Here is a 25,626-nt window from a genome sequence, read left to right on the forward strand (position 1 = left end):
CACTTCACTTCAGTTAAAATAAACATCCTCTGCAGAAAGGTTTAACCTCATCTCAATTAAAAGGCATGAGTCTTAAAGGTAATGTGTCACATAGGCTTTCAATGACCACAAAATAAGCCCCCAAAACAAAAGGAGAGAAAAGGCATGCTGTCGAGCTTGCCATTGCAGAATTATAACTCCTGGGGCACAAAGCTAAAAGCAATGACAAAACCATAAAAGCCCTCTCACAGACAGGTTTTATTTATTGTTTTATTAACATCACTTAAAAAAAAGGCTAAAAGCAAAATAACAAAAAGTTGACGATGTCGCAATTGCAACCATTCCTTTCAAGGGTAGAAAATGTTAACACTAAACAAAATTAGTTAATCTGTTTATGTCAAGCATTAGATTCATTTATATACAGAGGATTCGGTACGTGGGGGTCCCTCCATTCTTCAGGTTCATTCAATGATTTCAGACGAATCCCTATCAGTCAGTGATGAACTGGAAACAGAGCAGAGCCGAGTGAAATGAAACACCTTCAAAGCAGAGTTGTAAGTTCTACTTCACATATTTCTCCATGAATTTCTTGTGGAACTCGGAGCGCAGAGTGTCGTTGACAAAGCGTTTCTCCCTGCGTGCCTCATCCACTCCCTTTGCACAGTTCTTGAACACTACATCATCGTCCCACCTTAGAGAGAAAGACAGGAGAGGACATAAAACAACTGTCATCCACAGCCATGCCCCAGGCAGTTGTGTTTGTGTGTGTTTGTTTACCTCCGCTTGACGCTGAAGGCAGTCGGGGTGGGGACTATCTGTTGCTGCTGCTGCTGCTGCTGTCCTGCCAGGTTGAGCAGAGGATTCCCACTCAGGATGTTCTCCATGCGGATCCTCTCCTCCTCAGCTTTCTGCTCCCGCTCCTGGTACAGGACACGAAACGTGGACAGAGAGGACCAGGTGCAAAGCTCTCATTGTTCAATACTTTAGCCACTTCCTGGTAGGCCTTGATAAAAGGCTCAAATAGTTGCTTGCAAGCATCTCAAAAATCAACAAAAAAGGTAGACTTGTGTCAACTCAGGACTGTCCCTTTAAACATATGTAACCACTCTGAAATTCAAAGACAGAGCTATAGATGCAAGGACTGACCAGCCAATATATCAACATTAGTTTCATGCATGTTTTTAGGCATTTACTCCAATCTTATATTTTGGTTTCTGATGGGGTTTGACAGTTGAATCCATATGTATATATCTAAGTCAGAAAATGTCTGACCAGGATTATACACTATAATGACGAAAGTATATGGACAACCCTTCAAAATAGTGGATTCGGCTATTTCAGCCACACCCGTTGCTGACAGGTGTATAAAATCGAGCACACAGTCATGCAATCGCCATAGACAAACATTGGCGGAAGAACAACCTTACTGAAGAGCTCAGTGACTTTCAACGTGGCACGGTCAAAAAAGTCAGTCCGTCAAATTTCTACCCTGGTCAACTCAGTGCTGTTATTGTGAAGTAAAAATGTCTAGGAGCAACAACAGCTCAGCCGTAAGGTGGTAGGCCACACAAGCTCACAGAACGGGACTAGTGAGTGCTAAAGCGTGTAGCACATAAAAATAGTCTGTCCTCTGTTGCAACACTCACTACCAAACTGCCTCTGGAAGCAACGTCAGCACAAAAACTATTTGTCGGGAGCTTCATGAAATGGGTTTCCATGGCTGAGTAGCCGCACACAAGCCTAAGATCATCATGCGCAATGCCAAGTGTCGACTGGAGTTGTGTAAAGCTCGCTGCTATTGGACTGTGGAGCAGTGGAAATGCGTTCTCTGCAGTGATGAATCACGCTTCCCCATCGAAGTTGAGATCGATGTGGAAGAACTTGACTACCTGCACAGGGCCCTGACCTCAACTCCATTGAACACATTTGGGATGATTTGGAACGCCGACTTAGTGCCAGGCCTAATCACCCAACATCAGTGCCCGACCTCACTAATGCTCTTGTGGCTGAATGGAAGCAAGTCCCCACAGAAATGTCCCAACATCTAGTGGAAAACCTTCCCAGAAGAGTGGAGGCTGTGATAGCAGAAAAGGGGGGACCAACTCCATATTAATGCCCATGATTTTGGAATGAGATGTTTGGCTAGCAGGTGTCCACATATTTTTCAAACAAAACAACCCATTAATTTAGCAGGTCAATTTAGCCCTATTCTCTACTACTCAGCAATACTGGAGTAAGCCATTTGCACTTGGCTGGACTCAACTGGCACGACTGTGACCTTGCAGCTATTGACTATCTTGTAGCGACTCGTATCTCTGCGTTGGAGGCCTTACCTTGCGTTCCTGCTCCTCAGCCCGCTCCTTCTTGATCTTCTCCAGTTCAGCCAGCAGGGCTGCAGTGTCATCATCATCACTGTCCTCAGAGTCATCATCTTCCTCATCATCCTACACCCAAACACATAAAACAATAAAAGGTTAGAGGCTGAGCTTTCAAAAAAGAAGGGAAAAAAAGAAGCACAGACTTTAATGTGACAGGTGGATGAACATGTGGCACCTACGTCAGTGAGGGGGTCGTCTGCATCAAGGTTGGCAGCAGGGATCTGATCCAGTCTGGGCCTCTTTGAGGACGAGGATGAAGATGTGGTGTGTTCTGAAAATTAAAAAGAGAAACCACAATTTCAATGATACTTGCTTGAGATGAAAGCCCTTGCAGATGACTCATGCCAACAAAAAATAACCTTTGGGCATAATGGTATGTCAGATGCTAAATCCTATTGATCTTCTTTACACACAGAAGACAATATTTTACATTCAGGTCAATCTTTACCTCAGGTCTGAGTTTATGTGTATGCCTGGATACCCACCTCTAGGTCCCCTCTCTCTGGTCTTCTCCCGGACAGCAACACGCTCCCTCTCCTCCAGCTCTCTGCGGAAGTCACGGGCACGCACCTCCTCGGGGGCATCCTGGGTGGGCTGTCTGAGGGGATGAGACAGGGACACAGTGAGACATCACTCTACCTTCAACCAGAGGGACCTGTTCCCAACTACTGGTGCAGTGCAGCACTAAGCCATATGGTATGGGGAAAGACTGATGCCAAGATGTCAAAACACAACAAGAATAGGTTTTGTTACTTGTGTCACTCACCTGTATTTGATCTTTGTGTGACCAGGCAGATCTCGGCTTGAGTACTGTTTGGACAAGGCACTGAGATCGCCTTCTCCCTTCCCTCTCCCTCCTCTCGCTGGCTCAAACGTTGGTCTCGCGGCTGTTGTCATTTTTGGTAGCTCTAAAAATAGAAAACCCAAGGAAATATAGCTAGCTAGCGAGAACATAAAGGGCAACACATACATAGCTAATCTGCCATTAACACATCAAATTACGTGACAACGTTTTTTTATGTCACGTTAACATAACTCGATACGTATTTAGTTAGCTAACTCGCCATGGTGAAAAAAACAAACGGTGGACGTCTGAGATACAGAGTATCTGGCGAGAAACGTTAGCTAGCTAGTAGTACTGTACTTAAATAAACACATACATATAAGCTAGCTAGTTATATGGCTAGCTAACCAGCCGACACAGCTAGTTAGTAAAGCAAATTTAATAACGATTTCAGCATTGCATGGAATTTAGTACAAACTTGGTATTGATTATTGCTGTGCAAACACCAGCACACTCGTCTACGCTAGGTAGTAAGTTATGTGTACCGGGGTTGTTAGCTAGCAAGCTGGCTGCCAGCTAACGTTAGCTTTACTATATTTTCAGCGAGAAAAATAACAGTCATACAGTAACCAAAGCTACAAGTTTACTAAAATAATAAACTGTATTTCTATTTTAAAAAATAAAATCAACTAGCTAGCAAGCTAATATGGAATAATGTCGAGGAAATGTACCTTTTTCCTCACACTATGAGGAAGAGAAAGGGCCTTTAGAGGTAAACAGTGACGTCACGCCGTCCTTCTTCTTCTGTGGGTTTTATGGCGGACTACAACCCCAAAAGGTGAATTGCCGCCACCAACTGGACGGGTTGAAACTTGACGTTACGCCGTGTGCGAAATTTCCTTTCGTAGGATATCCGGAGCCAAAGGTATTAACATTAATGACTTACGTCGGGTGATTGGTGAGCCTTCTTGGGTGTGTGACGTCTCACAGAAGTACTTTTACCATTCTACAAACTGTCCGTATGTTGCTTTTTGTGCTTTAAAGAAACTGGGAACAAAAAACGAGGTCAAATCATGATGTCCGTGATCTTCAAGTCAGAAAGTTGGAGCTGTAGAAAGATGCCTGAGTTTCCAACTTCGAATTCCGAGTTAGATGACCATTCCCAGTCTGAGCTTTTTTGTATATATTTTGTTGAGTTCCCCAGTTATCTTGAATGCACTTAAGTCGGATGTCAGAGATTTCTGAGGTCCCAGTTGTTGAACGTTTTTAACTCTGTATTTTTTAACCGAGGAGCAATCTGAATGAGATGGTTGCCAGTATAGAGTACCACAGTATAAGTCATAATACCCATAACACCTAGCGGTCAAATGGGGAAATGGTTCCAATCGTTTTTCCACCATTCATTTTTCCTATAGGGGATTTTAGAAACACTTAAAATAGTAAGATGTCACTGACAGATATGGCAGCTCTGCTTCTAGCTCCTAAGCAACTTTGCAGTATTTTGCTTTTTGGTGTGTTATTCTTACATTATTAGCCCAGAAAATGTTTTGTGTAACTACATACAGCCAGAAATAACTTTTGGATATCAGAGCAGCGGTAACTCACCAGCGTTACGACCAGGAATACGAATTTTACGAATTGGATCATTTGTTCGTAGCCCCCAGGGCAATTTAACTTATTCCAGAGGCTGCTCCAAAACACAGCCAGCGGAGAAGAGGTATTCGGAGTGGATTTCTAGTCCGACTCAGGAAAAGTGCACACCATCCACCACTTCCGAGTATATTACTCGCTAATGTTCACGTCCCCGTTCATACATACTGTCCCCGTTCATACAGCCATCTGGGTTCTCAGTACATCGTGCAGACAGGAAAAAGATCTCTCCGGGAAGAAGAAATTTGGGGGTGTATGTTTTATGATTAACTACTACATGGTGTGAATGTGATAACATACAGAAACTCAAGTCCTTTTGTGCTCCATACCTAGAATACCTCACAATCAATTGCCGACCGTATTACCACCCGAGTGAAGCCGATACCACGATGGCCGTCGAAGAACTACACTGGACTTTATGCAAACTGGAAACCACATATCCTGAGGCCACATTTATTGTAGCTGGGGATTTTAACAAAGCAAATTTTGGGAAAATGCTACCGAAGTTCTACCAACACATTGACTGTAGTACTCGCGCTGGGAAAACATTGGACCACAGCTACTAAACTTTTCAAAATGCCTTCAAGGCCCTCCCCCGCCCTCCCTTCGGCAAATCTTATCACGACTGCATTTTGCTCCTACCTTCCTATAGGCAGAAACTCAAACAGGAAGTACCTATCGTAAGGTCTATTCAACGCTGGTCTGACCAATCGGAATCCATGCTTCAAGATTGTTTTGATCACGCAGACTGGGATATGTTCCGGGTAGCCTCTGAGAATAACATAGACGAATACACAGATACGGTGACTAAGTTCATCAGGAAGTGTATAGGACATGTTGTAACCACTGTGACTATTAAAACCTACCCAAACCAGAAGCTGTGGATAGCTGGAAGCATTCGCGCAAAACTGAAAACACGAACCACCGCATTTAACAATGGCAAGGTGACTGGGAATATGTCCGAATACAAACAGTGTAGTTATTCCCTCCGTAAGAAAATCAAACAGGCAAAACGTCAGTACAGAGACAAAGTGGAGTCGCAATTCAATGGCTCAGACACGAGACGTATGTGGCAGGGTCTACAGACAACCACGGACTACGGCCGCCGGCCCAGACAGCATTACTAGGCGCGTCCTCAGAGTATGCGCAGACCAGCTGGCTGGAGTGTTTACGGACCAATTCAATCTCTCCCTATCCCAGTCTGCTGTCCCCACTTGCTTCAAGATGTCCACCATTGTTCCTATACCCAAGAAAGCAAAGGTAACTGAACTAAATTACTATCGCCCCGTAGCACTTCTGTCATCATAAAGTGCTTTGAGAGGCTAGTTAAGGATCATATCACCTCCACCTTACCTGACACCCTAGACCCACTTCAATTTGCCGCCCCAATAGATCCACAGATGATGCAATCGCCATCACACTGCCCTATCCCATCTGGACAAGAGGAATACCTATGTAAGAATGCTGTTCATTGACTATAGCTCAGCATTCAACACCATATTGCCCTCCAAGCTCATCATTAAGCTCAGGACCCTGGGTCTGAACCCTTCCCTGTGTAACTGGGTCCTGGACTTCCTGATGTGCCGCCACCAGGGGGTGAAGGTAGGAAACAACACCTCCACTTCGATGATCCTCAACACAGGGCCCCACAAGGGTGCGTGCTCAGCCCCCTCCTGTACTTCCTGTTCACCCATGACTGCGTGGCCACGCACTCCTCCAACTCAATTATCAAGTTTGCAGATGACACAACAGTAGTAGGCCTGATTACGAGACAGCCTACACATGGAGGAGGTGAGGGCCATGGTAGAGTGGTGCCAGAAAAAAATCTCTCACTCAACGTCAACAAAACAAAGGAGCTGATCGTGGACTTCAGGAAACAGCAGAGGGAGCACGCCCGTATCCACATTGACGGGACCGCAGTGGAGAAGGTGGAAAGCGTCAAGTTCCTCCATCAAGGACATTAACCACCCGAGCCATGGCCTATTCACCCCGCTATCATCCAGAAGGCGAGGTCAGTTTTTGTGCATCAAAGCTGGGACCGAGAGACCGAAAAACAGCTTCTATCTCAAGGTCATCAGACTGTTAAATAGCCACCACTAGCTGGCTTCCACCTTGTTACGCAACCCTGCACCTTAGAGGCTGCTGCCCTATATTCATAGACTTGGAATCACTTGCCACTTTAATAGGGGAAGACCAGTCACTTTAATAATGTTTAAATCATGTTCACATACTGCTATACTCATCACGTATGTATATTTTGAATTCTATTCTACTGTATTTTAGTCAATGCCACTCCGACATTGCTCAATCTAATATTTAGATATTTCTCAATTCCATTATTTTACTTTTAGATGTATGTGTATTGTTGTGAATTGTTTTTAGATACTACTGCACTGTTAGGAGCTAGAAACACAAGCCATTCACTAAAGTATGTGATCAATAAAATTGGATTTGAAAAGGGCTGTGTTTCATGTAGGCTTACCCTGGCATGACGTTTTGTATAATTCTGTCTAGGACTAGGTGACTTTTAGCAATATATTTGCCTGTATTTACCTCCCCTAAAAAAATGTAAATGCTAATTAGCTGCTAATGTGGCTAACATAAATAACTACAAATGCCCTGATGATCTGGACAAGTCTACCTGTCACGTTCTGACCTTTATTTCCTTTGTTTTGTCTATATTTAGTATGGTCAGGGTGTGAGTTGGGGTGGGCAGTCTATGTGTGTTTTTCTATGATGGGGTTTTGAGTTCAGCCTAGTATGGTTCTCAATCAGAGGCAGGTGTCGTTAGTTGTCTCTGATTGAGAATCATACTTAGGTAGCAGGGGTTTCACTTTTGAGTTGTGGGTGTTTGTTTCCAAGTGAGTGTTTTGGCCACACGGTACTGTTTCGGTTTTTGTTCATGTTCACGTTTATTATTTTGTAGTGTTCAGTTTATGTCTTTTAATAAACTTTATGGACACTTACCACGCTGCGCATTGGTCCTCCGATCCTTCTCGCTTCTCCTCCTCAGAAGAGGAGGAGGAATGCCGTTACAGAAACACCCACCACCAGAGGATCAAGCAGCGTGGTAACAGGCAGCAGCAGCAGGAGAGGCAGTGATACCTGGAGAGATGGACTTGGGAAGAGATTCTGGACGGCAAAGGACCCTGGACTCAGCCAGGGGAATATCGCCGTCCCAAAGCAGAGCTGGAGGCAGCGAAAGCAGAGAGGCGCCATTATGATGAGCTAGCTCGGTAGCGTGGCTGGAAGCCCGAGAGGCAGCCCCAAAAATGTATTGTGGCTAAGTCAGGTACGAGACCTGCGCCAACTTCCCATGCTTACAGGAGAGAGAGAGGGACCGGGCAGGTACCGTGTTATGCGGTAGAGCGCACAGTTTCCCCAGTGCGTGTGCATAGTCCGGTGCGGTACATTCCAGCTCCTCGTATCGGCCGGGCTAGAGTGGGCATCGAGCCAGGTGCTATGAAGCCGGCTCTACGCATCTGGTCTCCAGTGCGTCTCCTCGGGCCGGCGTACATGGCACCAGCCTTACGCATGGTGTCCCCGGTTCGCCAGCACAGCCCAGTGCGGGCTATTCCACCTCGCCGCACTGGCCTGGCTACGGGGAGCATTCAACCAGGTAAGGTTGGGCAGGCTCGGTGCTCAAGAGCTCCAGTGCACCTGCACGGTCCGGTCTATCCGGTGCCGCCTCCACGCACCAGCCCTCCGGTGGCAGCCCCCCGCACCAGGCTGTTTCTCCGTCTTCTCCCTACAGGTGCTCCCACCTGTCCTGCGCTGCCAGAGCCTTCCTCCTGCCCAGCGCTGTCAGTCTCCCGTCTGTCCTGAGCCGCCAGTCTCCCGTCTGTCCTGAGCCACCAGAGTCTCCCGTCTGTCCTGAGCCGCCAGAGTCTCCCGTCTGTCCTGAGCCACCAGAGCCGCCAGTCTGTCCTGAGCCGCCAGAGCCGCCAGTCTGTCCTGAGCCGCCAGAGCCGCCAGGCTGTCCTGAGCCGCCAGAGCCGCCAGTCTGTCCTGAGCCGCCAGAGCCGCCAGTCTGTCCTGAGCCTCCAGTCAGCCAGGAGCCGCCAGAGCCGCCGGTCAGCCAGGAGCCGCCAGAGCCGTCAGCCAGCCAGGAGCCGCCAGAGCCGTCAGCCAGCCAGGAGCCGCCAGAGCCGTCACCCAGCCAGGACCCGCCAGAGCCGTCAGCCAGACAGGAGCCGCCAGAGCCGTCAGCCAGACAGGAGCCGCCAGAGCCGTCAGCCAGACAGGAGCCGCCAGAGCCGTCAGCCAGACAGGAGCCGCCAGAGCCGCCTGTCACGCCGGTGATTTTTACGGCCGGAGTCCGCACCTTTGGAGGGGTACTGTCACGTTCTGACCTTTATTTCCTTTGTTTTGTCTTTATTTAGTATGGTCAGGGCGTGAGTTGGGGTGGGCAGTCTATGTGTGTTTTTCTATGTTGGGGTTTTGAGTTCAGCCTAGTATGGTTCTTAATCAGAGGCAGGTGTCTTTAGTTGTCTCTGATTGAGAATCATACCTAGGTAGCCTTTTGAGTTGTGGGTGTTTGTTTCCGTGTGAGTGTTTTGGCCACACGGTACTGTTTCGGTTTTTGTTCATGTTCACGTTTATTGTTTTGTAGTGTTCAGTTTGTCTTTTAATAAATGTTATGGACATTTACCACGCTGCGCATTGGTCCTCCGATCCTTCTCGCCTCTCCTCCTCATAAGAGGAGGAGGAATGCTGTTACACTACCGAATCGAGGCAAAGGTAAGAATCTCTGGATTAACTACCTAATGTTAGCTAAATGTAGTAATGAATAAATTGCCAACATTTCTTTAAATGGACAATTCTGTGAACTGTCTTGTGCACGTTTTAAAATTACACTAACTGTTTGCAAAAGTGTTCAGAGTGAGTGAACGTGTGCCACACGATTGGGGACAAGAACTGTGACTTGCTTTCCTCTCCGGAGCAGGGCACCGTTGAAAGGAGTGATAACTGGAGTGGCATTAAGTGTTGAGGAGGATAAATTGATAAGTGTGCAGAAGGACATGATACAAAGGAAGGTGTATAGGTGGAAAAAGTTGTGTGTGTAAACTATAGGGGTACCCATGATGTTGGAGATCAGAGGTGTCTGGTAAGAGAAAGGCTGGTTGAGGTTGCCAGGATCAGAGTTGTACAGAAGGTGTCAGATGCTGAGGCAGTGAAGAGTAGTAGAGAAAGATGGGTCCAGGGTTAGGGATCCTAAGAGGAGAGGGCAGAGCCAAGCACGCACTAACGAGATCTTATAGGCGCGTTCTAGCACATATTTGCATACTTCCGTTATGGAAAGGGAAGGGAAAGGGGGATACCTAGTCAGTTGTACACCTGAATGCATTCAACTGAAATGTGTCATTCGCATTTAACCCAACCCCTCTGCTGCCTTAATTGACATCCAAAGCCTACTCTGTGACATGCGTGTGCAAGAACTCAATTAGCCTCATTCTAAACAACAATATTGTTTTTTATTTGGGAAAGGGTAAAATCTACATGACTTAGTCCACTCTGTTCGTAACATATTCTATTTTTGGGAACAGAAAACAGTATTGAGATCAAATGTTTAATTCATGAGAAAATGTGCATAATGTTGGCCAAAATCTAACTTCTCCATCTGCTGGTCCCTGGGCTTCCTCTCATTACCATATTTGGCAGTGAGTGGAAACGCCAAGCAGATGCTTCACACTTATACATCCAATGAAATATCTGGCTCATTGTTCTGTGGCATTATCATGTCTAGCTAACCAGTTGAACCTCTGAGGTCGAACAGCAATTTTGAAACCCGATTTTACAGTATGTGTATTTGTGGGAGACATTTTTCTAAATAGCCTAATTTTCATGCCACAGTTTTTCTATCTAGAATGAGTTATTAAAATGTTGACTGATGCTACAGATACACACATACCAGTATCATACATCAAGTTACCAGTATGCATGTTGATATATCAAATAAACAGAACACATCATGTATTTGTATCTTCTTTATTGTTTTGAAAATGTCCTTACAGGCGAGGTACAGTTTCAGTTGCACTGTTGTCCTTTTAGTTTTTTTTTGGGGGGGGGGGGGGGGGGGGGGGCAAATGGCTGAATGTGGCTTTGATGAAGGCACGACCTCCCAAAACTATTACAACAATCCTGAAGCACAATCTGGGAAAGAGAGAAGTGCAGCTTTAACTCTCAGACCAGTAGATTATCATTTTGTAAAGTTTGGACAACTCAGCTTCCATCATCAGTTGTAATTCTGATGATACAGAGCCTAATTGGTATTGTTAACACTGTTTATTCAAATAAAATATGAAAATCCACTCAAACTATTTGGGTATTTTTTTCTTTAGTCCACTGTTAATACAGCATCATGATTATGTGTACTAATGAAAACAATATCCCTTTAAAAGGTAGTTTGGCAAAAAGTAAACAGTACTTTGGTGAATGTCATCTGAGTTCAGAGGCATTGATTAAACATTGTAACTAAACCTATACATGGGGGGGGGGGTAAAATATGACACATTTCACATCTGAGAAATTAAATGCAAGAAAGATTTGAGAGGGAGTGGATTTAAGGAAACACTGACATTTCTTGCATATTTCCAACTGGGAGTTTTTTTTTCCTACAGTAAATATCTGCAAAAATGATTGACACTGCCATCAGCAGTTCCTACATTTGCAGATACAGATGTGCAAAGAGCAACAACAATTCACAAAAACACTGATTTTTTCAACCCTACACTGGTGAAGAAATAAGCATCAAATAAATGCTGGTGATACAAAGTTAACAGTGCAGATTTTAGGATTAGGAACACACTCATGTGGTGATACTTCAGTAATTATAAAACAAAACAGAGCACATTCCCAGCATTACATAGCTTATTGCAGTTCTAAAAATGTACTTCCTAATGGAATATAAAAATGTTTTGAAAATGTCTCATGGATCTAACATCTGTACACTGCATCTTTGGTCGAAATAGACAAGTATGTAATCTTAATGTCTTACAGACCCAGTGAGAAACATTTGGCACAGAACAAAATTATAGAAGTCCTAAAATTGCTGATAATGTTGCCACAAAATCTTGTGCGCTACCTGCTGTGATTTATATTCTGTATTAGGACAAACATTGCAGATAAATAGTTCTCTAGAAATATTTTAATTTGACAGATTTATTGACAAAGGTATAAATATACTGAAAAGCATAATTATCCTGTCAAAGGTAAACTCAGCGATATGACAGATGCATAAAAGTAATCAGCATAGTGGGTAAATTTCTGCAACAACTAAGAGTGATGAAGCGAGAGGTTCAACTTCTGTTTTGGTATCCAGGCTACCACGCTGTAAGTGTGAAGCGAACTCATACCCATGCGAAGATACTGTGTGTGACTGTTAGGGTGAAGTCTTGCATCTCACTCATCTCAATATCTGCGGTGTTGCTCATGGCAACGTCATTTAGCTAAGTCTACCTTTTTAAATTGCAAATTATGTAGAAATATTGCACTTTTTAAAATAGTGCCACAAAAGGGCTTGCTCTCTCAGATAACATTTTAATCTTACACCTGATATTGGTGGGACTGTACCAAATCAAGGCATTACATTCAGAGGTATATTCTACGTTGTGCAACACCGTTTCCGGCTATTCAGTATTTCCTTAGAGCACAGTGCAGTACTTTGAGGTTGCTTGGATAAATATATATTTTTTAAAGTTAGTCATGAACTCCAACCCCTTCACTATGTCACTAAAGCCAAACTGGCAATATCATTTTGGCAAAAAAGGATGAGAACGTGCACTCGTTTTCACAATTTTTACACACTCACAGTAGGATTTCCTTCATTTTCACATACTTCCTCTTTTAAAAGGGCATTAAGCTAAAATAAAATGGGTAAAAGTCCCCATCCAACCATACAGTAAGAGGCCAGTGACACGTGACTGGTAGTGAGACAGTTTCCTGGTTCTCAGAGGCCGCATTCCTGGGGCTGTGGAGAGGGGGAAGGCCAGTAGCGGTGTTGGGGGGGGACGTGGGCTGGGGTTTCTATTGGTCAGGTGGAGACAGATGGCCCGCTGTGGTTGGTCAGGTCATGTAGCGTGTGATGGCGCGCAGGGCATATAGCAGTTCTGCCTGCATCCTGGCCTCCATTAGGAGTAGGTTCACATGGACCTGGAAGGGGCATGGTGGCCAGAGGATTAGCATACCATACATACTATAACACAGTGCAGTTACTTTATATAACTGGAATGGTATGGACTGCAGTATGGACAGCCATTGAGCTGTAAAATGGATATACATTTGCAGAATGTAGCACAAGGCTGTAAGAGAAAAGACATCTCACTGAGTCGGATATGTAAACCAAGTGAGATTCTATTGAGAAACGTTTTAATGGGGTCTGAAGGAAAAGATGCTTGTACAGACATAATTACTAACTAAAGTGAATGCTGCTGTCCTCATTACGTCAGGTATGAGACATTTGTTCCAGGTTGTCTTGACCGGAGCATTAAAAACAAGACAATGACCCACTTCCACGCTGCTGGTTCTAATAATAACTCGAGCTCGTCTTTCATCTCTTTCAGCCCAGTTCCAACAGGGGGCCTCTCTGCAGAACAACCAAAACACAATAACAGCATGTTCCTGCGGCCAAGAGCTTCATTTCCTCCAGCTCTGCTCAATAGTCCTAGTGTACTCATGAGCCAAAGCCTCCTGCAGAAACACAATCTAACAGCATGACCAATCCTGCCACTGAACTCTGGCCTAGTTACAAAGACATATCAGGATTCACAAGATCATTTTTGTGGCTGTTGACAGTGTAAAGCAAAGCAAAACGTTGTTTTTCAAAGGATACACACGTACATTAACACCATACGATTATACACTCTCACAAATACGAGCATCTGCAGTTTTCTAACCTTCTCGGAGTGGCGGAACTGCCTCCAGTAGCTGTCATACATGCGACGAGTGGTCCTCTCTGGATAACATGTTACGGTCTTTATATAGACCTTCAGACTGCGTTCCAATAGCTGATTCACCTCCCCATAGTCATAATCATCATATCTGCAGACAGGACATCAAGCCTGGAGCATCACTTTACGGTCTGCTATGGACTACTTCAGGGCTTCAATAAACACTTACTCACTCATTTAAATATTATCATTATCACACTAACTTGATTAATTCTAAGTGTCCACACTTGATAGTGAATGAGAAATGTCTGTGACAGAAAGGGCACTGATGCCTTACCTGATGCCATACATGCAGTGCACGTAGTTGAAGAGTGCACGTCGGAGCATGGTGGTGTCCACGTCCTCGTGACTGGCCATGTTGTAGTAGGTCAGGTCACACGCTGTCCGGAACTTGTCATCCAGCAGCAGCCCGATGTCTGAATAAAGCCTGTTGACCAGAGAGAAACCATGGTCCTCCCACGAGTAGTCCTACAGACAGAGAGACAGAGAGAAAGCCAGTGAAGATGTTCAGGCATGACAGTAGAATTAAGGTTTTCCATTATCACCCACCTGTGCTCTAAAAGTTGGTGGATTGTCTTCCCCGCGTCGAGCAAAGTCCTGGTACCCGAAGGTGGCATCTTCCACAAACTGAGACACTTTGGATGTGGGCATCACCTCATCCTCCAAATCTGCAGAGTCACAATGGAGATAGATCATAATTAGTAATCATGTAATCCCTTTACTCAGTGAGAGAGAGACAACAGGAACAGGTGTGGTTGCAGTACCTCCAGAGCCCACCAGTAGGCTCTCTTTCTTCTCCTTCTCGAAGCGTGTGGCCATCTCCTCCTGCGAAGCCTCATCCTCCTCTCTCTCCTCCTGCAGCCTCTTCATTCTGTCCATCAGCGCCTCCAACTCACTGACCGAGTCTGTGGTCTGAAACACACACAACAAATTATTATATTATTATATTATTATGACAATAGAGTTACACATACTTAGATGCATTTCCATCACAATCCCTCCAAACACACATAGTTAAATCTCACCTCAGGGCTGCTACTGCTGAGATCTCGGTCCAGGTGATGGTCGCTGGCCAGGTCACATGTACAGTAGTTGCTGATCAAGACGGCCTGGAAGCCGTTGGTGTTTTGTGTGTCAACCTGGGGGTTGATGCCACTGCCAAACACAAAGCTGGCCAGAGCATGGAAATGGGCCAATATGACCACAGCATGGACCAGCTCTGCCAAAGACCAACTGTGCTCCCCTGTCTTCACCAAATTCTAAAGTAGAGGGGAAGAAAAAGGTTTGGTGCGAGTTACTTTGTCTGCGTATGTGGATAAAAGTCGTGTTTTTGAATAGATACAGTATGTGCATATGTGGATAATGTACTTGAATATGTGTATGCTTTATGTATGTCTGTGTTCTAACCTGAATGTGCTCCTTGGTGATGAGCCACGGTCTGTGTGCTAGGAGCTTGTTGATCTCGTTGAGGTTCCTCAGTCTCTGAGGGACGTACTGCAGGCCCTTCAGCCAGTCCAGACACACCCCCATCCTGTAGAACTCACGCACATGCAGAGACACCAGGAAGGAACACTGGTGACGCGCTGCAGCCTGGAGAGAGAAAGAGGGGAGGCTTTCATATCTATATTTATAGCCTACTGGGAAAACTCTTCCTTTACTGCATATACTTTGTTGTTTTCTACTGTCTAAACTATTTATATTCTTGTTATATATACTATAGGTGTCTGGCTAGACTGTAAACTCTCCTTCCAGACTCACATTAAGCATCTCCAATCTAAAATTAAATCTAGATTCGGCGACCTATTTCACAACAAAGCATCCTTCACTCATGCTGCCAAACATACCCTAGTAAAACTGACCATCCTACCGATCCTCGACTTCAGCGATGTAATTTACAAAATAGCCTCCAACACTCTACTCAACAAATTGGATGCAGTCTATCACAGTGCCATCCGTTTTGTCCCCAAAGCCCCATATACTACCCACCACTGCGACCTGTACGCTCTCGTTGGCTGGCCCTCGCTTCGTACTCGTCGCCAAACCCACTGGCTCCAGGTCATCTACAAGTCTCTTCTAGGTAAAGCTCCGCTTTATCTCAGCTCATTGGTCACCATAACAACACCCACCCGTAGCACACGCTCCAGCAGGTATCTCTCACTGGTCACCCCCAAAGCCAATTCCTCCTTTGGCCGCCTTTCCTTCCAGTTCTCTGCTGCCAATGACTGGAACGAATTGCAAAAATCACTGAAGCTGGAGACTCATATCTCCCTCACTAGCTTTAAGCACCAGCTGTCAGAGCAGCTCACAGATCACTGCACCTGTACATAGCCCATCTGTAAATAGCCCATCCAACTACCACATCCCCATACTGTATTTATGTATTTATCTTGCTCCTTTGCACCCCAGTATCTCTACTTGCGCATTCATCTTCTGCACATCACATCACTTCAGTGCTTAATTGGTATATTGTAATTGCTTTGCCACCATGGCCTAGTAATTGCCTTACCTCCTCCCCCTTATCTTACCTCATTTGCACACACTGTATATAGACTTTTCCTACTGTATGTTTGTTTATTCCATGTGTAACTCTGTTGTATGTGTCAAACTGCTTTGCTTTATCTTGGCCAGGTCGCAGTTGTAAATGAGAACTTGCTCTCAACTAGCCTACCTGGTTAAATAAAGGTGAAATAAAAATCAAAGAAATATTCTGGGTAGTACTGTATTTTACAGTCCTGTTTTAGTTGGCATTCCATGTAGCTGGCTTGGCAGACTAATATAAAGCATACATTTTCCCTGTATATGCATGATCTATACTAAATTAATATTTTATATGCATGTTGTATACTGTCACTTCTAAGCATGACTTATTTTAAACTGCACATTGATGGTTTCCACATGGTTCTTTGACAATGCATTGCATTCAGCTGTTCCTCCTGACATAACATGCTGTGTCTTTAAGAGTGAGGGGGCAGACTTTGGCCAAGTTGTGGGCCACATCAGGAATTGGGTGAGTTGGAGGTGGGCTGGGAGGACCCTCTGAGATGGCTGCATAACAAAGCTCCACAGACGGAGGTGTTGAGTGGCCAGTATGCCTAGGCGCGTGCGCACACCTCTCCCTCACTCCGGGGAATCTCAGCACTGAGACGAAAGTTTAAAGACTATAAAGAAAAATATAATCTGTCACGTCGGGACAGCTATTGGTTGTTAGGGAAATGGGTGAATATGGAGATGATATAAAATCAGTAGAAGATGTGTTAGGTAGGTCTCCTGAGCAGGGAGGGAGAATCTAAGAGAGGACGTGTCTATGCAGGAGACATCCCCCTCGGCTTAGCTTGACCGTTGACCTATCCTGTATCATGCAGCTTCAGGTAGAAGTTGCCTGTAGGATCAGCTTACCTTACCTATATCCTAACCTCAACCATTGCAGGGAAAAATGGGACACTATATATACTACACTTCTTTTGACGAGTTCCCAGGGCTCTGGTCTAAAGTAGTGCTCTATATAGGGAACTATGGTGCAATTTTAGACACACCCAATGATAATCTCTTGTTCATCCTACTGCAGTGTTTACCATGATGGCGATGAAGTGTCGGCAGTGGAGAGGCAAGGGGCCGTCCATCCTCAGCAGGTAGAACTGGCTGTGCAGGAAGGACTCCAGGTAGTGGGGGTGCAGTCCCATCACCTGGGTCAGGTGGTCCACCTGGCCTGACGGAGAGTAGGCCTCGGCTAGGAGCTGCTCTGTGAGGGGGTCCACTTGGGACGCCTCCACAATCTGGAACCAGGAAGGAGGGATAGGGGGAAGGGGTCCGTCCGGACAGGGAAGAGAGAGGTTTCAGTTAGGCAGTGTGTATTGAAATCGTGTTACAGTAAAAATGCTGCTGCTGTAATCTAAAATATGGTTTACACCTAAATTCGAGGCTAGAAGAAGATAAAGGTGGAAAGAAAGACAAAGGGGAAAAAGTTAGAGATTAAACAAAAGTGACAGAAAACGAGAGTGTAAGCAGGACAGGGGGAAGTATAGCCTCAAGACAGAACGAAAGCATTTTCTCACCTCTTCCTTTGGAATGAAGGCACTGGGTCCACTGGAGAAGGGTCGCGGCACTCTGACTCCTTTATCCTGAGACGAGACAAGAGCGTTAGATAAGGAAACTGGGTTAGCTAAGGAACCATAGTACACAAGGAACTTAGATGTACAACCCCACTTTAAGCACCACTTAAATGAACTCAGCCATGTTGGGGAAACAAAGATAATTAAATTTGTTTTTATGTGAAAAAGAGGGCATGTACGGTGCCTTCGGGAAAGTATTCAGACCCCTTGACTTTTTCCACATTATTACATTAGCCTTATTCTAAAATTGATTAAATTGTTTTCCCCCCTCAATCTACACACAATACCCCATAATGACAAATAAAAAATTTGTTAGAAATTTTCAAAATAACAAAACTGAAATATTGCATTGACATAAGTATTCAGGCCCTTTATTCAGTACTTTGTTGAAGCACCTTTGGCAGTGATTACAGCCTCGCGTCTTCTTGGGTATTAAGCTACAAGCTTGGCACACCTGTATTTGGGGAGTTTCTCCCATTTTTATCTGCATATCCTCTCAAGCTCTGTCAGGTTGGATGGGGAGTATCGCTGCGCAGCTATTTTCAGGTCTCTCCAGAGATGTTCAATCACAATGCCCGCTTAACCCGGGTTCAAATCCGGGCTCTGGCTGGGCCACTCAAGGACATTGAGACTTGTCCCAAAGCCACTACCTGAGTGCTCTGGAGCAGGTTGCCATCAAGGATCTCTCTGTACTTCTTTCCCTCGATCCTCACTAGTCTCCCAGTTCCTGCCGCTGAATGAAAAACATCCCCACAGCATGATACTGCCAGCACCATGCTTCACTGTAGGGATGGTGCCAGGTTTCCTCCAGACGTGACGCCAAAGACTTCAATCTTGGTTTCATCAGACGAGAGAATCTTGTTTCTCGTGGTCTGAGAGTCCTTTAGGTGCTTTTTGGCAAACTCCAAACAGGCCATCATGTGCCTTTTGTCTGGCCATTCTATCATAAATGCCTGATTGGTGGAGTGCTGCAGAGATGGTTGTCCTTCTGGAAGGTTCTCCCATCTCCACAGAGGAACTCTGGAGCGCTGTCAGAGTGACCATCGGGTTCTTGGTCACATCCCTGACCAAGGCCCTTCTTCCCCGATTGCTCAGTTTTGGCTCCAGGAAGAGTCTTGATGGTTCCAAACTTCTTCTATTTAAGAATGATGGAGGCCACTGTGTTCTTGGGGACCTTCAATACTGCAGAAATGTTTTGGTACTCTTCCCCAGATCTGTGCCTCGAAACAATCCAGTTTCTGAGCTAGGACAATTTCTTCGACCTCATGGCTTGGTTTTTGCTCTGACATGCACTGTCAACTGTGGGACCTTATATATTCCAAATCATGTCCAATCAATAGAAATTACCACAGGTGGAATCCAATCAAGTTGGAGAAACATCAAGGATGATCAATGGAAACAGGATGCACCTGAGCTCAATTTCAAGTCTCATATCAAAGGATCTGAATGCTTACGTAAATAAGGTATTTATTGTTATTTTGTAAATGGGAAAAAATGTCTAACCTGTTTTCGCTTTGTCATTATGGGGTATTGCATGTAGATTGCTGAGAAAAACATTTAATTTAAGCAATTTTAGAATTAGGCTGTAATGTAACAAAATGTGGAAAAATGGAAGTGGTCTGAATACTTTCCGAATGCACTGTATAGAAGTGAGGTTTGATATGTAATGGGCAGCAGGTAAACCCAGCGGGTAAGAACATTGAGCCAGTAACCGAAAGTACACTGGCTCAAATCGCTGAGCCGACTAGGTGAAAGATCTAACGATGTGCCCTTGAACAAGGCATCCTACCATAATTGCTCCTGTAAGTCGCTCTGGATAAGAATGTCTGCTAAGTGACTAAAATGTAACAGCCAGGCCTTTGTGCATCAATCCATTTGCTCAGAGGTAAAGTAACCCCCTCCTCTTGTAACCTTTTGAGATGAGCAAACAGCCTGTGTGCACACACATTAGCCATGGAACATTGGGATCAAGTCCTGGGCAGAGGAAAGAACGGCAGCTTTATGGTTCACATTGTCGTGTGTGTGTGCGTGCGTGCGTGCGTGCGTGTGTGCGTGCGTCTGGCATGGTAAAGTGTAGATTTATGTTAGGTCACTTCTATATAGTATGTCACACCTGTACATCTATTGAACTTAATGTACTGAGAGCTCTGAGGAGAGAGGGAGGTTAAGGAGATTTCTTCCCAGAGGCAGTGATGTAAAGTAACTAAGTAAAAATACTTTTAAATACTACACTGAACAAAAATAGAAACGCAACATGTAAAGTGTTGGTGCCATGTTTCATGAGCTGAAATAAAAGATCCCAGAAATTGTCTGTATGCACAAAAAGTGTATTTCTCTCAAATGTACAAATTTGTTTCATACACTAGCCCCACAACTGCAGACAAATTAGTTTCGTACACACGTCCAACTAGCCCCACAACCGCAGACCCCACGTGTAACCACACCAGCCGAGGACTTCCACATCTGGCTTCTTCACCTGCGGGATCGTCTGAGACCAGCCACCGACAGCTGGACTGAAGAATTTCTGCACAAACTGTCAGAAACCATCTTAGGGAAGCTCATCTGTGTGCTCACCCTTCTCACCAGGGTCTTGACCTGACAAGAGTTTGACGTCGTAACCGACTTCAGTGAGCAAATGTTCACCTTCGATGGTCACTGGAGAAGGCTATACACAATTCCTGGAAACTGAAAATGTCCCAGTTCTTCCATGATCAAGAGACATGTCACCCATTGAGCATGTTTGGGATTCTCTGGATTGCATGTTCCAGTTTGCGCCAATATCCAGCAACTTCTCACAGCCATTGAAGAGGAGTGAGACAGCATTCCACAGGCCTGAAATGGTGGTCACACTGATGGATTTTCTGATCCACGACGCTAACTTATATATATTTATTTTATACATTTTATTTATTTTTTCTCCACAATTTCGTGGTATCCAATTGGTAACTCCCGCTGCAACTCCCGTACGGACTCGAGAGAGCGGTGAATGTCGAGAGCTGTGCGTCCTCTGAAACACAACCCAGCTTCTTGCTTCTTGACACAATGCCCGCTTAACCCGGAAGCCGCACCAATGTGTCGGAGGAAACACAGGAGTCGCTAGTGCGTGATGGGACAAGAACGACGCTGGGCCAATTGTGCGCCTCCCCATGGGTCTCCCGGTCGCGGTTGGCTGGGACAGGGCCTGGACTCGAACCAGGATCTCAATTGGCACAGCTAGCACTGCGATGCAGTGCCTTAGACCACTGCGCCGCTCGGGAGGCCCCCTAACGTTAAAAAAAAAAAAAAAGGTATCTGTGACCAAGAGATGGATATCTGTATTCCCAGTCATGTGAATTCCATAGATTAGGGCCTAATGAATTTATTTCAATTGACTGATTTCCTTATATGAACTGTAACGCAGTAAAACCTTTGAAATTGTTGCATGTTGCATTTTATATTTTTGTTCAGAAGGATAGTAAAACAAGAAAATTGGGGACATGACTAACCCTAACCCCACAAGAAAAAAGGCTATTTTAGATTTAGGGATTAGGTTTAGGGAACAAAGGATTTTGAATGTGAATCAATTGTTTGGTAACTGGAAAATGTACCAGTTTCTCTAGTGAAATCACAGTTGACATATTTAGTCATGTTCTACTGACTCCAGGAGAATCCTTTTTTCAAACAATGCAAGATGTTTTTTTTTTTCAATTTATTTGGAATGGCAAACCAGATAAAGTTAAACGAGCATATTAATATAACGAACATGAGCATTAAAACGATTAAATATTAAGACATTAAACCTCTCTTAAAGCCTTCATTGTACCACAATTGTATCTACTGTAAATCCAAATAGGATTTCTAGCAAGCTACTAAGAGAGGCCCATCCTATCTTTACCTTTTTGCAGATTAAAACCTTACATTTCGGTGGATTGACAATGGATGCCTGTTTAAAGTATCCTCCTGTTTAAATGAAGTCATACAGAGTTGGCTACAATTTCATCATCCAGAAAAGGCAGATATAATAGTACAGCAAATAATATAGCTAAAGTCCAATATACCGATAGAGAAAAAATATATACAATTTTGAAAAAATGTACATGAAGGGTATAATATTTATGAAGGACATTGTAAACAAGAACTGTAAAATGAGGTCACACAAGCTAACGACAGTGTAGGCTCAATACATATGGGGGTGGAGGAGAAAGAGTCAGAGAGACCCCTCTCTGTTCCAGTGGCATATGTCTTATTACATAACAGACCTTTGAATGTGCCTTCTGTCAACAGACAGGCAATTTCCCGTGAATTTAGCTAATTGGGTTGAAGCCCTGTGTCTCCCACTGGTGACACACACAGACAGACAGACCTGCCCTGTGCTGCAGACAGGTGTAACCTGGTAGCAATCCCTCCCTCTTTCTCCCTATCCCCCTCTATTCTCCTATTCTCTCTGCCCTCTGGCCCTTTATGTGTGATGTGTGTCTGTTGCTGGGGCAGCGTGGCTGATGCAACTACCTGAGATGATACAGAGAGATGTGGCTCAAGTGCTCCTATATATCCTGGCCTGTGCAGATCTAAAAAGAGCCTGGACCCGTCTGTCTCCATCACACAAAAAACTAATAGACAGTTGTAATTGTGGGATAAGTATTTGTTAAATAAGTAATAAAGTAATCAAAAACAAGAATCTTACATCATAATTAAAGATAAATTAAGTAAAATGCCAAGTGACAGTTCTCTCTCTCTCTCTCTCCTCTAATTTCCAACCAATAGGGTGTCTGTTGAGAACAACCTCTATGAAACCTTTTGGGTTTTAACCTACAAAATAAAATATCTATAGTTTCTGCCTTTACCAGTATATGTATATCTGATTGAGGCATAGAGTATTTACCAGTATCTATTGGTAAATGTAGGAGGCAGACATGAAAGTGTTTTTTTTTCTGTCAGTGATGTTTGTCATGAAAGGGCTGACTCTGGTGTGCATACAGACAAAGCTGTCTCTAGGCATTGTAATCTGTATGTCCTCATGTTTTGTTGTTAAACCGATAACTGTGGCAACCGGGATAGGACAGAGTATTGATGCATTCATTGACTGAGAGCTGCTTTTGAAGTTCTTCAACAGAATGTTGTTTAGACCGAAGTAGAGATTTAGAAAGAAGTAGGAATTAAGAGGTGGATTTAGATAAAAGTAGGGATTAACTAGAAATATACCAAAACATTTTTAGAAATGTACTTGAAATGAATTACACTTGAAGTCCATAAAAACATTTTTTTTAAGTATTCTATGACAGATTACAATAATTTTAGCATATAGGTTCATGGTATAGTTGTCCAAATCTATACACTGACATGCCTATACAAATATTACCACTAAATGTAAATACAAATGGTACTTCACAGTGAATCTGCAGAGAAAATGGAAGTGATGCAGTGGAAATATGATCACCATGCTAAACTAATATCAAAGGCAGTCTCTATTTGTTCTGCTAAATGTTTTTGAGTACATTAATGATGTAATGGATATGTGCCATCTGTGTGCAAAATGCAGATACATTTCTAATGAGTTTACCATTTACATGCAGTGAGTGAGTTAGAGACTCTTATCAATTCCCCCCCAACTCTATTGCTATCATACTGATTGATGACCATACTGGGAATTAAATCAATGCAAATGGAACCATTTTTGCAGATTGTTGTCTGATATGTTTGAATGGAAAAACAGCCGGATTGTCATCAAAATTATTATTAACTTTTATGTTGTTCATGAACTGCAAAAAAAGCCCATGATTAATGACTAAATTATTAGATTTCAGATTATTTACAATAGGCCTAAATCTAAAGCAATTTATGTCCTGAAGCAAATATAGAGATGAAGTTGAAATGCAGAATGTAATACAAACATATCAGTAAGGGAAGGATTAGACACATGAAAATAAATGTGTATGTCTGCTGTCTGAATCAGTAGATCTAATCAAAGCCTACTAGAGTCTATAGGCGACTTACTGTACTAGGATCTAATTGAAAACTTAATAGGGTGCAATGATATTTTATCTAAATTGGAAGGAATGACTAATCACCTTGATAAAACATGCTATTGGTCGACTAGTAAAAATAACATTTGGAGAAATCAATCTGAAAACACCATACCTTTTTCCTTATCACCTTTTGACAGATGTTGCACATGTGAAATGGGTTGGGGGAGGTGGAGTCCGCACTGAAGCTCATGCTGGCCGCCACTGTAACCGTCGTAGAAACGGTACTTTAAATAACTGTAGGCCTATGTCACTCTCTTGCAGGTGTGGTAGTGGTGGGTTGGGGAGACCGAAGAGTTGTTATATCACGAAGCCGTTTTTCGAGAGTGGTATACGGAGGCTCTGTCTTCCCCAGTCACCACACAAAGCCAGGCAGTTCCGTGAGCAAACTTCTGACTTTGCTCTGCCGGAGGTGGGCACGCCCACCAGCCAATAGCGACGCACAACAGCTAGAGGGGTGTGTTTGCGAAACAACATACGCATGCTGTCTTTAGTTAGCTATTAAAGCAATAACTTTCCACAACCCGCATCCTTTTATTAACCCAAGACAACTAAAAAGCAACTTGAATCCGTACCAAATAAAGGAAAAAACAACATTCAGCAAAATAATACAATTTGATTACTTTTCTTTGTGTTACGATGTATAGATAAATTACAATGCGTTTGTCATAAGTTATTTCAATTGGATATAACAGCATGGATAGAACCAGGATACAATACTCTGGCCTACAAGGTTTGTTTTAGTAATAGGCAATAAAGTTTTACGTGTGTGTGTGTGTGTAAACAAACAAGATGAAAAACGAAGGCTCAGCAATTTGCAGAGCAACGCAACACAGGCCTACAGCCAGGTAGATCTTCAAGAATAAAACCATTATTTTCATATTTATACTAAAAACTATAAATAAATACAGACATAAAGGAAGGATCCTGCTTTTGTTTTTCGTGTATAGTACTGGTAAGTCTGACGTGAGTCACCATACTTTCTGCTGGTATGCTGTAAATTCTCTTTAATTTGAAATGCATTATTAGTTGAGGAAGCAGAAAATATTTCATACAAGTAAGTACAACATTGAGTCAGCAAACAAAGAGAGCAGCAGTGGTAACAAAACCACTCAGCAGAAATCTTGACTAATCCAGCCCCACAGACATGTAAAGACATGTCTCATCATCTTTCACCTCCTCTCTCTTCTTCCTTTCAAGTCTCACCCAGGGCTGGGGAGTAGTGAACTATGCTAAACAAAAATATAAACGCAAAATGGAACAATTTGGAAGATTTTACTGAGTTACAGTTCATATAAAGAAATCGGTCAATTGAAATAAATGAATTAGGCCCTAATCTATGTATTTTACATGACTGTGTAGGGGTGCAGCCATTGAGTGGTAGTGATGGGTCGTTCGCGAACGAGTCGGCTCTAAGATCCAGCTCTTGTGGTGAACGTTGGGAGCCGGCTCGCAGATCAAAAGAGCCAAATATATTTATAAAAATATAAAAACATTAAATATGAATAATCAAAAGATTTAAATGAATAGAATTAACAAATTCAAAGAATAAACAAAGAAATCAAATATATAGGCCTAAATGTTCAACACATTCTTTCAGACTGTCTGCTCAGACTAACAGCCTTACCTGTTGTTCCTGTCAATCAGACACACAGTGTCAACCAATGAACCAAAGATGCGTGAGGGCCGAGCCAACTCGCTCACAGTCACACATTTAGCAGCGAGGAGAGAGAGGACGGACAGCTGTGAAAACAACAGCTGGAAAATGAGTCGGAA

At 43.7% G+C, this 25,626-nt stretch overlaps 2 protein-coding genes across 3 annotated transcripts; both read right to left on the reverse strand.

Moving 5' to 3' along the window:
- Positions 1-219: 219 nt before the first annotated feature.
- Positions 220-4,029, reverse strand: LOC110537352 (protein CWC15 homolog). Its single transcript, XM_021623315.2, has 7 exons — positions 3,873-4,029; positions 3,124-3,265; positions 2,843-2,955; positions 2,537-2,628; positions 2,313-2,423; positions 757-899; positions 220-670 (listed from the first exon to the last, which is right to left on the reverse strand). The coding sequence occupies exons 2-7, from the start codon at positions 3,252-3,254 to the stop codon at positions 541-543; spliced, it is 720 nt and encodes a 239-aa protein (XP_021478990.1). The 5' UTR covers positions 3,255-3,265; positions 3,873-4,029; the 3' UTR covers positions 220-540.
- A 6,830-nt stretch (positions 4,030-10,859) lies between these two features.
- Positions 10,860-24,312, reverse strand: sesn3 (sestrin 3). 2 transcript variants are annotated; one of them, XM_021623316.2, is made up of 10 exons: positions 23,966-24,312; positions 17,792-17,857; positions 17,312-17,512; positions 15,147-15,329; positions 14,765-14,998; positions 14,504-14,651; positions 14,289-14,407; positions 14,017-14,207; positions 13,686-13,830; positions 10,860-12,942 (listed from the first exon to the last, which is right to left on the reverse strand). In XM_021623316.2, exons 1-10 carry the CDS (start codon positions 24,041-24,043, stop codon positions 12,856-12,858), a joined length of 1,452 nt encoding a protein of 483 aa, XP_021478991.1. In that variant the 5' UTR covers positions 24,044-24,312; the 3' UTR covers positions 10,860-12,855. The 2 variants fall into 2 exon arrangements, with proteins under 2 accessions (XP_021478991.1, XP_021478992.1); XM_021623317.2 differs by lacking the exon at positions 13,686-13,830.
- Positions 24,313-25,626: the final 1,314 nt, after the last annotated feature.

This window comes from Oncorhynchus mykiss, chromosome 12 (assembly GCF_013265735.2).
Source record: "Oncorhynchus mykiss isolate Arlee chromosome 12, USDA_OmykA_1.1, whole genome shotgun sequence".
Classification (NCBI taxonomy): Eukaryota; Metazoa; Chordata; class Actinopteri; order Salmoniformes; family Salmonidae; genus Oncorhynchus; species Oncorhynchus mykiss.

Bases quoted from the DNA above. Each gene is read 5' to 3' on its own strand.
- sesn3 (XM_021623316.2), bottom strand. From the start codon at position 24,043: ATGAGCTTCAGTGCGGACTCCACCTCCCCCAACCCATTTCACATGTGC. The intron at 17,858-23,965 runs GTATGGTGTTTT...GTCTCGTCTCAG, and splicing joins AAAAGGTGATAAGGAAAAAG to GATAAAGGAGTCAGAGTGCC. The intron at 17,513-17,791 runs GTGAGAAAATGC...TCCTGGTTCCAG, and splicing joins CCTTCATTCCAAAGGAAGAG to ATTGTGGAGGCGTCCCAAGT.
- LOC110537352 (XM_021623315.2), bottom strand. From the start codon at position 3,254: ATGACAACAGCCGCGAGACCAACGTTTGAGCCAGCGAGAGGAGGGAGA. The intron at 2,956-3,123 runs GTGAGTGACACA...TCATCCCCTCAG, and splicing joins CACACAAAGATCAAATACAG to ACAGCCCACCCAGGATGCCC. The intron at 671-756 runs GTAAACAAACAC...TTTCTCTCTAAG, and splicing joins GCCTTCAGCGTCAAGCGGAG to GTGGGACGATGATGTAGTGT.